The sequence below is a fragment of the Aedes aegypti genome, chromosome 3, assembly GCF_002204515.2.
Source record: "Aedes aegypti strain LVP_AGWG chromosome 3, AaegL5.0 Primary Assembly, whole genome shotgun sequence".
Classification (NCBI taxonomy): Eukaryota; Metazoa; Arthropoda; class Insecta; order Diptera; family Culicidae; genus Aedes; species Aedes aegypti.
Genome location: NC_035109.1, coordinates 308,410,675 through 308,423,966, shown reverse-complemented (window position 1 = coordinate 308,423,966; position 13,292 = coordinate 308,410,675). Strand labels below are relative to the sequence as shown.

Genomic DNA, 13,292 nt, shown 5'->3' with positions numbered 1-13,292 from the left:
TGTAATGCCAAGATGAACCTGCAAAGCTTGATGCGGTGACGGTGTTTTTTGCAAGGAGATCTAGGTGATGAAGCCATTTACATGGTACTGCCGGAAGGACTCGTCGATCCAAATTCATCCAGGGAAGTTTGTCGGCTGCGTAAAGCACTCTATGGCCTCAAGCAAGCCAGTAGGGTGTGGAACCAACAATTGGACGCTGAGTTGAAACGGATAGAACTGAAGCGATCATCCTACGATACGTGCCATACCTAGAGCTGGTGGGAAGTCTGCAATACTTGATACAGTCGACTTGACTGGACATTAGTTTCGCGGTCAACAAGGTAAGCCAGTTCTGCCAAAATACAGGAAAGGCACTTTGGACAGCAGCGAAACGAAAACGGTATTTGAAAGGTACGAAATCGATGAAACTAACGTACTCGAAGGAGTGGGCAGAAGCATTCGTCGGCTACAGTGACGCGGACTGGGGAAACGATCTCGATACTCGTCGATCGATCACTGGCTACGTTTTCAAGCAAGCAGGTTGTGCGATTTTGTAGAGTAGTCGGAAGCAAGCCACAGTTGCTTTGTCCACAATGGAGGCGGAGTATATGGTTGTTTCAGCAGGGACCCAAGAAGCCCTGTGGTGGCGTGGACTACGTGAAGAGCTCCAAGGGATATCTAAAACTGTTCAAATCTGTTGCGATAATCTCAGCGCTGTGCATTTGGTGAAGAAGGAGGTCGGATATTCACCCCACAGCAATTATAGATCGTATTAGTAGTAAGTCATGAATTATTTTCAAATAAATAATGTTCATTAGTTGCCCGAACCTCGCCTGAGTACGACGTAACTTATCACAGTGTTCTAAATCAAGGCGGATAAACGTAACGCGGTCGTCATCTTGGACAAGACGGATTACGACGAACAAATGGGGAAAAAATTAACGAAGGCCCCTACCGACATTTGAGAGCGGATCCACTACCCGGACTCATCAAGCTTACAGACAAAACCCTGAAAGACTGTGAGGCGAGGCTCGTTTGAAAGAGTCAAACCCTTTCTTCCACGGATTAAATTACTTTCGAAAATTCACAAAACGGGAAAAGAGAAATCATTTCGGCCGATGGATCCCCACCCATAAACTGGGGAAATGGTCAGCCAAGGAATTCCAGAGTATGCCGAATCCATTTCCCACTAGGTCAGTTAAAAACACCCAGGAGTTATCCCAGAAATTATTAGAGGCGGGACACATCGAGGATACGAGATGATGGTTTCTTTCGACGTAGCGGCTCTTTTTCCCAGCGTTCCAGTTAAGGATTCCCTAAATCTTCTTGAGGACTGCTTATTACCCCAAAGGACGGATGCAGCATGGAAAGGAAAGGTCAGGACATACATGAGGATGGCAAGATTGTGCATGGACGATCTTCAAACTTTCAATTTCGAGGAAATTTCTACAAGCAGATGAAAGGTGCTTCCATGGGAAACCCTCTTTCCCCGTTTTTGTGCGAACTATTCATGGCGAATTTTGGGGAAAATTTAAAGAAACAAGGAGTATTACCGGATAAATGGTGGAGATACTTCGAAGACGTTTTCAGCGTTATCGAGCGGAACGATCTAGCTGGAATTTTGGATACAATCAACAGCGTACACGAGGATATCAAGTTCATCCACGAGGAGGAGAGGGATGGAAAACTACCGTGTTTGGATCTACTTGTCACCAGGGAAGAAAGTTCATCTGTAGCCGTGGACTCTAATCACTCGGCAAATGAAGCCCTCCCGCTTTTTTATTGTTTCCCTTATAGTAGAGGTTGAAATCTTTCGACTAACGCCCTTTCAGCACTTGTCGTTATTATTTTCTGTTTTTTTTTTGCTTAGGTAATTGGCACCGGCACCCTATACTGGTATTATTCAAATTTGTACTCACTTTTTAGTCATCAGCTTCTTGCCGTTCACGAAGGTGGTAGAGGTGGACGTTCGCTTCACCGGTCCGCTCCCGACGCTGAACTCCGATATCGAGGTGAACCCACCGCCACCTCGGTGTCCCATGGGGTCTGCGTTGAAGAAATCGTCCATCAGGTTAAAGCTCATGAACGGGGACATGAAGGGCGAGCTGATCACATTCTGCGGGTGGGAATGTCGCTGTCCGTTGGTGGCACCGTTGGCCCGGCGTCCGTTATGGTGATGGGACGTCACTGTTGAAAGGGAAAGGGAAAGAACCATTAGTTTCCATCGATTGAGCAATAGGTCTACCAACGCAACGTACCCCTGAAAATCTCCTCAAACGGCGATCCACCGAAGAACTCTCGGAACACCTCCTCCGGGTCACGGAATGTGAACGGGAATCCTCCGAAGATATCGAACTCGTCGTGGATGCCACCGCCGTTGTGTCGCCGATGTCGGCTGCTCTGGTGGTATCGGTCAGCACCGTTGTTTATCAAACCTTCCTTGCCGTACTGGTCGTAGATGCGACGCTTTTTCTCTGCGAATGTGACGACGAAGGGCGAGGATTAGTAATTGGGCTTAGTCATAACGTTTAATTAGTAGAAACACAACATACTACAAACAGCTTTAGTCATTATGCGATCGGAGCGAAGGTAGTTTTAGTCAGTTACAGCTATTCGCTGCTTACATCTTAGTAGTAACACTTCAAAATGTAGTTGGAGGAAGTCGCGCAAAACTCAGCATTAATTACGAAAAAATGGTCTCAATTAGATTGCACATCGCACACTGGTCCGAATCGATGATTTAGTAAGAAAAAAAAGTGTTTTCTCTGTTCTCGTTGATTTTAGATGTATGATGTCATTAGGGAAATCGTTCGTAATCTTTTTAGAAAAAAAATTGGATAGGGTGGCTCTTACTTAGGTTTAAATTTTGAATCCAACATTTTTGTGTGATGAAATGTGTCGTTGCGCTCTTCAGCGAACTCCTTGGAAATGTTATCATGAACAACAATTCTCGCATAATTTGTGATCTCGCCCTAAAAGCCATTGGTAACCGAGTGTGTAGCTTGTTGTTACCGAGCAAACGTATGGATTTACACGTTATTCATCAATACTACGATGAAAAGAAGATACTCCTCTGTCTCCCAGTGGTGATAGTTTTCATCCTGGCCCATGCATTTGCTTAGAAACAAGGAGCTACACACTCGGTTACCAATGGCTTTTAGGGCGAGATCACAGGTTATGCGAGAATTCATCTAACTCTCTATTAGAGTTTAGTAAATTTATTCTGGAGTGAGAACAAGTTTTTTTGGTCTAAGAATGTTAATGCACACTCCATGTGTTGGTTCTCCTTTTCTTGGGATGGGACACAGGTTTTTCTCCCTTGCGCCTTGGCTCAAAAGCCTTGGCTTGAGCGCCTTTTCTCGCTCTCTTAAAATACATGAAGACCGACCCATAACACGGGAGATAATTTTTCATTTTGACACACGAATTGAGCCATATTGCGTGATGACCAGCATGTGGGCACTTTATTTTGTGATCGAGAACGGAGAGAACACTTTATTCTGCTAAAATGTCGATTGGACCGTTGTGCATCGGGAGGGGCGAGAGTGCGACTAATCATAGCTGCTGAGTGAGTGTCGCTTGCAAATGGATTAGAGCAATTAGGGCGCAGAATGGAGGATGATATCCTCGACGTGGTTAATGTCAGTAAAATCGTTTGATTTATTATCCCAACGATTCGCCAGCATAGGCAAAAAAAGGACATTAGAGAACGAAATGAAACACAACAAAAAAGGGGTAGATATAACACATTATGTCCAACAATCCCAACGGCATCGTCGGGGATCGCTGTCCATATTTCAAACAGCTTTTTTTTTCTACACTACCAAAGAAGCGGAAAAACGGCGTCGTCTCGAAGAATCCCCGAAACGAAAACGTACGGCTGTTTTCGCGACCCCCGGACCCCCCATGGGACCGTGTTCCACCGCTGCCGTGTCGCCCTCCGTAGGACCAATGATCGAAGTGGCCCCCGTATTTGCCACTGCTGTAGTCCCGATTGGTATAGGCGGTATAGTTGCTGCTGTCACGCATGCCGCCACCAGAGGCGTAACGGTCTCCGGTGGTGGCGCTCTTCCGCGAACCTCGGGTGTCGTATATGTGTCGTTTGTAGGCTGGGGTAAGAACGTACGGATTTTAGACACACTGTTGGTTTACATATTCTACCTTAGACTTTTGTTAGTTCAGTTTAAAGTATTGTTGGAGTTTTTGGTCGATATTACCATTATAAAGTGACTTTAATGACTTGTGCTATTGAGCTCGAGCTAGATTGGCCGCCCTTGGTTGCTACTCCAGATGAATGCTAGGGACTAAAAGACACTCTCTGTGTATAAATGCTGGTGATTTTCTATAAAAATAGGCAACAATGGGGCGCTGCCACGTCAGAATGCAGACCAATAAGAGGAAAGTGGAGGAATTGATGTTGCATTTAAAACTGGCCCACAGTAGACCGGATATACCCCTACATCTATGCCAGTTCATGCGAAAAGGTGTTGGACTGGTATAATTTTATGGCAGAGAGGCTTGCTGTTTGATAAGCAGACTGTCTATGTATCAGACGTAAGGAAAGGCCTGGTATAATGGATGCATGGAAGTGCACGAAAACGTCTCATTCAAAGGTTATTTTAGTAATAACGAAAATAGGAAGGTAGGTGTATTTTAAAATTTTATGAAACAGAAATAAGGATTTATGTCGACACTTGTAGTGACGAAATAACTTTTGTTGACATTCATAACATCGAACTATTCAAAGAATATTTTTGGCAACAAAGAAAACAGAAAGGTATGTGTATATTAAAATTATAGGAAACAGGAGTAAGTCGACACTTATAGTGACGAACCATTCAAAGTTTGTTTGAAAATAACATAAACGTAACGTTGCAACAATGAAAATGTGTTATCATAAGCATGGAACGAGCTCACCAGTTGGAAATTCATCCTCAGCTGAACACGAATCTTTTCGCACTCAAACAACGCAAACCGAACACGGTTGGTCTTGATTCCGTTGCTTGTCTTACAGGAACATGCAACCAAGTCAAAAGACCGCACACAACCTCTATGACTCGATATCGAGATACGGAATATGAACTTTGAAAACTTGATTTAAACGCGATGAAATTCGGTAATATCATAATACCCATGTATCTTAAACCAAACATGCGGCAAACACTCACCATCTGATAGAACTTCGTAAGCTTCTGAGATCTCCCGGAATCGTCTGTTGGATTCATCTGCATTGTCTGGATTCTTGTCCGGGTGCCATCGTAGCGCTAATTTTTTGTATCTAAAATCGCAGAGGATAAAGTGAATTATATATCACTCTAGTTAATGTCGCTCAGCTTGAACACTTACGCTTTTTTGATTTCTCCCTCGGTGGCGGTCCGGGTTACTTCCAGCACTTTATAGTAGTCCACCATTTTGAATGTGTGTGTAAGGGTGTTTTCTTTTGACCGGAAAAATTTGTTTCCTAGCGAAAAATCTTTCGCTTCGTCGTCTAGTTGAGAAGCTACTTCCGTCCCTCCAAACTACGCACTAGTATGAATTAAATAATATCAACACAGGTTTTTTGTTTTCCTAAACGAGATCAATCATTTTGATTTTGATGGCGACTATGCGCTGTGTCAGCAACAGCAACAGAAGATGCACACGATTCCTCGAGTCGGTTTCACTGGGGATAATTTGTCGTCAGCTCCGGCGGACTTTTTTTTACTGTTTTTTATTTGGCGTGTTCAAAATCTGAAATGAAGAAGGAAACGAAACGACATAAGATTAGGGTTTAGCATAGATTACTTTGATAGAAAGAGAGAGTTAGGCTTAGCACGTGTAATTTCTGTTTAACGTTCAACGCTCCGGCATCGTGTAATATGAGAATGAGAATATAATACAGTGAACACATTTACTTGAAAATCGTCTTGATTTTGAACGAAAAAACTGCTTTTGAAAATTCCAAAATCAATGACGGATCCTGCCCCCTTAAACTTCCTTGTTCCCTTGTAAAACGGAAATATTTGTCCTAGAACAGGATCCCAGTTAAAAAAGGTTGGAATCCCTTGCTCTAGAGTCTAAAGATACAATTTGACAATTCTCTAAAGAATCGTTCATGTTTCTTACTTCTCAGAATCATAAGGTAGAATAAAGAATATCGTTTGAGCTAGGAAGACATAACAGTTTCCTCATAGAAGAAGGCTTCCAATACTTTCTACTGATTCATCCAATTATTTATTCATTAATTCTTCCAAGATCCATGGAAAATTCCTAGAGTAGGCAGTTATCCAAAAAGTCTTTAAAAAAACTCCTTAAAAGAAGTCTTCGAACAAGACCCTAATTTATTTCCAAAAAAAATCATCCCTACAGGAGGTTCAAGATTTATTTTCAGAAATTTTTTAAATGTTCATAATGAAATTCTTCCAAGGAATCAAATAATTCATCCAGGGATGCCTCCATGTATTTTGCAGAGATCTCTTCATTAATGAGATCGTCACTAATTTCTCTATCCAAGAATTCTTTGACGGGTTAGTTTAGGGATTTCTCCAGGAATCTTTTTTTTATCATTAAAAAAATCTGAAGGGATTCATTGTTACTTCTTTTGCGATCTCTGATTCATTAAAAAAAAATGCTTGGGGGGATTACAAGTGAAATTACTTAACTAATACCTGTAGAAATTCTAGAGGTATCCCCTTAAGAAATACTTGGAAGACTGGGTAATTCATAGCGGAAACTCCGAAGGTATTTATTGAGAAGGAAGTTTCCCTTGAATTTTACAAAAAAGTAGAAAAATCGCCCAAAGATATCCTAAAAAAAAAAACAAAGTAGAAGGATTTGTGGAAAATTTCTGGGAAAATACTTCACGGAATTAATCAAATAAACCGTAAACAAATTCTCTGTAGAATTCCTACACAAAATGGGGAAAATTTCTAAAAGAATCAGAGAGCAATTTGAGAAGGAATACCTGAAAAAATCCGTAGGGGAATTTTTTTTTTATTTATAATCTTTTGAAAACACCTTGGAAGAATCTGTACATGAATGGATTCTCAGGATATTTTTTTAGAGAAAGAAGTCCCCAAACAAATTTATGGGATAAACTTTGGTAGAATACCTATAGGCATCCTTGGGAAAATTTAATAAGTGATACCTGCAGGCATATCTGTTAGTATAAAGGTAAAAATCTTAAACGGTTCCCGGAGAACTTTCACTGAAAAGCAACCGAGTAAATCAAGCAGGAATCTGAAAGGAATTACGGGAAGTATTTCTGGTAGAATTCCATGAAGAATCTCTCGAAGAAATGCAAGAGGAATGTCCGGAATAACCTGTGGAGGGATTCCCGGAGGGATCGCTTTAGTGGTTCTTGTAGCAATCCCACTGTACGCATCTCAGGAATAATAACTGGATGAAACTGTGCAGGATTTACTGTTAAAGTTTTTTGGTAACTTCCTGAAGAAATGCCAGAAGGAATCATTAGATGAACAATTGTAGGAACTTTTTAAATAATGTTAGGCGGGATTTTCGGAGAAAATTCTCGAAAAAATCCCTGAAAGTATTCCTGAAGCAATGTCTGACAGTATACATATAACCATTCCGGGAGGAATTGAAGAATTCCATGAGGAAACCCTAGCTGTGTTACTGAAGGCATAGGTTTGAGAAGACATCACCGGAGAAATTGCTGAATCAATCCCTGGTGGAATATAAAACGCAATCACATGAGAAACTTCTGAACAAATCCAAGAAGAAGAATCTGGAATGAATGAACGCAGTATATGGAAGCATTTTCTGAAGGAACCTCAGAAAGGAAAATTGTAATAATTTCTTAAAGAATAACTGGAGCTATTTCTGGAAAAATCACTGAAAGAATTTCTGGTGGAGTCATTGGACGAATTTCTTATGGGATTTTTCAAGAATTCTAGGGAAGAATCCTTGGAGGATTTACATGGAAAATATTGAAAATTTCATGCAGGCATTTTTGGAAGCATTTCAGGAAAAAACGCTGAAGGAATTCTTGCAAGTATTTGTGGATGCAATTTTGTGGGAATTCTTAAACGATTGAAGAAGAAATTTTTGAAGGAATATCTATAAAAATACCGGCAGAAAATTCCAGAAAATCCTAGGAGAACATTCTGGAGGAACTTCTAGTGGAATATCCGAAGGAATATGTAGAAGACATGCTTGAGAAATATCTGGTAAAAACTCTGGCGGAATTCTTGAAGGAATCTCAGGAGGGGGGTTTGTAAAATTTCCTGACACATTCCAGGACCTGCATTTCTTGCATTCCAGGACACATCTCTGGAGGGATTCCTGATGCAATCCCTGGGGAAATTCTTGAGCAATTCCTAATGGAATTACTCAAGGAATCTCTGATGAAATTCCTGGAGAAAAACCATGGTGTATCACAATGGTATTCTTTGCTATTTTTCTGCAATCTCTATAGTGATTCGAAAAAAAATCCTTGGACATTTTCAAGTAATTTCAACTAACACTGCGGAACACGTTTTTGCCTCAAGCACCAATATACCGCTATTTACTAAATTAAGGATTGCTAAGTCCATTGCAGTTTTCAGAAATATCATGGCACGTCTAGTTTTGAAGATGTTGACTGCAGAAAATGCAAAATTTGACTGTTTCAGCCAACTTGCATGCAAGTTTGCCAGCTTGAACGGAAATTTATTTGCCTAATTTTTCACAGAATTCAAACTTTATGTATTAAACAATAATTACACTGTGGAACACGTTTTTGTCTCCAGCACCAAAATACCGCTATTCACTTAATTAAGGGTTGCTGAATCTATTGCCGTTTTCAGAAATATCATAGCACGTCTAGTTTTTGAGATATTGACTGTTGAAAATTCAAAAAATGACTATTTTAGCCAACTTGCATGCAAGTTTGCCAGCTTGTAAGGTAATATATTGGCTTAATTTGGCACAGAATTCAAACTTTATGTGTATAACAATACTTATCATCAAAGTTTGTATTACTTTCGATACGGAAAAGTTATTTTTTTATGGTTTAGAGAATTGTTGTATTTTGCCATATAGAAGAAACGAAGAATTTTGTATGGAGACTGCAAGCATGTTGAAAAAATCGGTTCAATCGAAATTTAATCGCGCAATTTCAATCAAATTATGTCTGAAATGAAAGTTCAAGTTCTATTTTGCATGTTTGGTGGATTAGATTACAAAAAAGTATGATAAATTGTACTTTAAATTTCATGTGAACATTAATAAAACCAGTGTTTTATACAACTTTGGCGACCTGTAGCTAAAAATTGTGATGTGCTGGAACATTTCTGAGAATGGCACCAGATTCAGCAACCCTAAATCTACTAGAGACACATAATTTGATCCTTGAGACACGCTGTGTTATCAATGAAGCTCATAATTTTTCCGATGGTAAAATGTTATTTTTCGGTGGTACAGAAAAGTATTGTATTTTTACATATAAGAGAAACGAAGAATTTTATATGAAGATTGCAAGCATGTTGAAAAAAATCGATTTAAACAAAATTTTATTATGAAATTTCAACTATATTGTATCTAAATTGAAAGTTCAATTCCTGTTTAGCGTGTTTAGTAGATTATATCACAAAAAATTGATAAATCATACTTTAAATTTCATGTAACCATCAATAAAACCAGTGTTTCAAACAACTTTGGCGACCTGTAGCAAAAAATTGTGGCTGCTGGAACATTTCCGAGAACTGCATCAGATTTAGCGACCCAAAGAAAGACACATAATTTGATCCTTGAGACACATAAAAATGTCATTTTTGCTACGCTTTGTAATCGTTGTAGAAACTCTAGAGGTAGCCACATGAAAAAATACTTGGAAGAATCTATAACGGAAACTCCGGAGAAACTTTCGGAGGAATTTAACGAGGAATTGCAGAAAGTTTCCCCTGAATTTGAAAAAAATAAACTAGAAAAGCCGTTCAAAGATATCTTGCAAACAAAATTAGAAGAATCTGTGGAAAAGTTCTGAAACAAACCTTCAAGGATTTGTTCAAATAACCCGTGGGAAAATCTCAGGATGTTTCTTGAAATCCAAACCTGAAGAAATTCTTGAAGCAATTCCTGGAGTAATTCCTATAAAAACGAGAAAAGCTTCTAGAAGAATCCTTGTAGCAATTTCTGAAAGAAAATCCAACGAAAAGATCAATGAAGAAATTTCTTAATTAATTATCATTTTCTTTGAATAGTTATCTCTTCAAAAGTTCCTGGCAGAGTCTCTAGATGAGTTCTTGATGGATTCTTAGAAGAAAATTTGGGAGGAACCCCTGACAGAAACCCTAGATGAATGCAGGTAGGCGTCCCCTTCTGGAGTAAAATCTCCGGTAGAAATGTCTGGAAGTTCCTGTGGAAGGATTTCCTTCTTGAAGGAATATCAAGAAGAATTACTAAAGGAATCTCGGAGAGAATAATTGGATGAAACTCTGCAGGAAAAATTTTTAATATTTTTCTATGGAAATACAAGAAGGAATAAGGAATAGTCTTTTGAGAAATTCCTGTGTGAATGACTGGAGCAATGTCTTTAAGAATCCTTGGAAGAATTATTGGAGGTACTTTAAATGGAATGTCAGGTGGAGTTTTGTAAGAATTTCTTGCAGAATCCCTGGAGGAATCAAAAAACCCTAAAGGTATTTCTTGAGCAATCTCTATAAGATTCTCTGGAAGGAACTCTGAATGTACGCCTCGAGGAGTCTATGGAAGAACTTCCTGAAGAAACCTCAGAAGGGAAAAACTAAAGAATATGGACGAATTTCTGGAGAAATCTCTGGAAGAATCTCTGAAAGATTCAAGTGGATAAAATTTGGGATTCCGTGCAAGCATTTTTTGAAGGATTATTGCATGTATCCCGCTCATAGAGGAGTTCTTGAAGAAACTGAGAAGGACTTTTTGTAGAACTAACTAAAGAAGTTCCGAAAGAAAATTCTAGAGGATCCTAGGAGAACATGCTCTAGGATCCTCTTGAAGATCTCCAAAAGAACATCTAGAAAAGAAATTTCTAGCGCGATTTCTAAAGATATATCTGGAGTTTGGAGGAATTTCTGAAAGCATACCTGGAGACATCGCTGGTTCAGGGTTCCATTTAAAAGTTTCTTATCTTTAATTTTAGAGCTAAAATAATGCAAATAGGTTTCAAAAATATTTTTTGTTTGATTTCAAAAATAGGGACTTTAAAATAAGGTCTTTAAAATAGAGACCAAATAAGAACCCTCCAAAAATATACCAAAAAGGAACCAAATACAAACCAAACAATAAAAACGAGACCGAACAGGAACCAAGAAAACGGAAACGGAATCTGAAGAAAGGGTTTTCATCTGGATTTATTTTTTTTTTTTTCTATTTCATTTATTTGAGGCTCAATCGCGTTTAACGCTTTACGGAGCCGAAATTCATTTTTTGTATTGTTTACAAATCATTCACTTTTTTGTACTAAGATTAGTATGGGAAGGAGCCAGGGTACTCGTGGCAACTCGAGGTTAATGGTCACATTTTTTGGAAGGAAGGACATGGTGAGGATTGGGTTTAGGGTTTTCTGCAGCACATCCGGGAGGTATATCGTGGTATCGCGATTAACGTGTAGTGGCGTTGGTACCAATTTCTTGCCGGTATTCGTCTGCCGGATGGCCAGGATCCTCAATCCAACATACAAGGGACAAAACACAGAAAAAAAAACTGGAGAAGAGAACACAGAAGAATTAAACTTTTATACTGGACAAGCGAAGAAAATCGTAAATTGCGACCATATAAATAAGATCGCGGGTGCCCAACACATCTCTAACTGGAACATAGGGTTGTCTACCTCGGGCCGCAAGGGTATCCAAAAGTTGCGCTCTGGAGGCGTCCATATCCGGGCATTTCCAAACTACATGATCGATGTCATCATAACCTGAACCACACCTATTACAAATATTGCTCAGCGCGAGGTTAATTCTGTGCAAATGTGTACCTAGCGAGTAATGGTTGGACATAAGTCTTGACATCACGCGAATGAAATCTCGACTTACATCCAAACCTTTCCACCACGCTCGCAAGGAAACTTTAGGAATTATGGAGTGTAACCACCGTCCCAGTTGGCCATTTAGCCAATCGCTTTGCCAACCGTGAAGAGAACTTTGACGTACTAAATGAAAAAATTCATCGTGTGAAATTCTTCTATCGTAAATCTCACCTTCCTCAGCGCCCACCTTTGCGAGAGAGTCCGCCTTCTCATTGCCATAAATTAAGCAATGTGAGGGGACCCATACAAAGGTAATCTTATATGATCTTTCGACCAGTGCACACATCTGCTCTCTTATTTTTGTAAGAAAGTAAGATGCATGCTTTACAGGTTTCATCGATCGAAGTGCCTCAATAGAACTGAGGCTATCCGAAAAGATGAAGAAGTGGTCTGCGGGCATGTTAGAGATCATCCCCAAAGCGAAGTTGATTGCTGCCAGCTCAGCAACATAAACCGTGCAAGGTTCCTGAAGTTTTCGGAAGGCGGAAGAGTTTTCATTGAAGACACCGAAGCCAGTGGATCCATTGATGCGGGACCCGTCAGTGAAATATCTCCTGTAGGAATCGACATTCTGATACTTTGCGTTAAAAATACGTGGAATCGTTATACATCGAAGTTGATCTGGGATTCCATGAATAGCTTGTTTCATGGACAGATCGTATTCAACAGAGGAACTGTCATTGGTGAAGTGTACACGTGGAGCGTTATAACATGGAAGACTTATGTCAGATGACATGTAGTAGAGATAAACTCTCATGAATTTTGACCGAGTATTCAGTTTGAGCATTTCTTCGAAGTTTTCGATAACGAGTGTGTTGCTCACCCCACACTTAATAAGTATTCTTAGCGAGAGCTCCCAGAATCGGTTCTGTAGTGGTAAAACCCCTGCCAGCACCTCCAGGCTCGCATTGTGAGTCGAATGCATACAACCTAAGGCGATACGCAAACAACGATATTGAATTCGTTCCAATTTAATAAGGTGGCTGTTTGCTGCTGAGAGAAAACAGAAAGAGCCATACTCTAGAATAGAGAGAATTGTTGTTTTATAGAGTTTTATGAGGTCTTCCGGGTGAGCACCCCACCATGTTCCGGTAATTGTTCGTAGAAAATTGATCCTTTGTTGGCATTTTTCCGTTAAATACCTAGTATGGGTTCGCCAAGTGCCTTTTGAATCAAACCAGACCCCAAGGTATTTTGAAGTCAAAGACTGGTCGATGTCTGTTCCCAATAGCTTAAGCTTTAGTTGGGCTGGATTCCGCTTCCTAGAAAATACAACCAGTTGAGTTTTTTGCGGCGCAAACTCGATCCCTAAATTTCTAGCCCAAGT

The 13,292-nt window shown here is 39.9% G+C and overlaps 1 protein-coding gene across 7 annotated transcripts in view; it reads right to left on the bottom strand.

The window, feature by feature from the left end:
* The window catches only part of LOC5566316 (dnaJ homolog subfamily B member 6), a 435,678-nt gene that overhangs the window by 18,206 nt on the left and 404,180 nt on the right, over positions 1–13,292 (bottom strand). For 4 of the 7 annotated variants that reach the window (XM_021851550.1, XM_021851549.1, XM_021851548.1 and 1 more), the window contains 5 exons: positions 5,326–5,709; positions 5,148–5,257; positions 3,804–4,088; positions 2,238–2,453; positions 1,899–2,166 (listed from right to left, as the gene is read on the bottom strand). In XM_021851550.1, the coding sequence (XP_021707242.1) occupies positions 1,899–2,166; positions 2,238–2,453; positions 3,804–4,088; positions 5,148–5,257; positions 5,326–5,390 (944 nt within the window). In that variant the 5' untranslated portion in view covers positions 5,391–5,709. The remainder of the gene's footprint in view (positions 1–1,898; positions 2,167–2,237; positions 2,454–3,803; positions 4,089–5,147; positions 5,258–5,325; positions 5,710–13,292) is intronic. The other 3 variants (XM_021851554.1, XM_021851553.1, XM_021851552.1) reach the window with 2 other exon arrangements.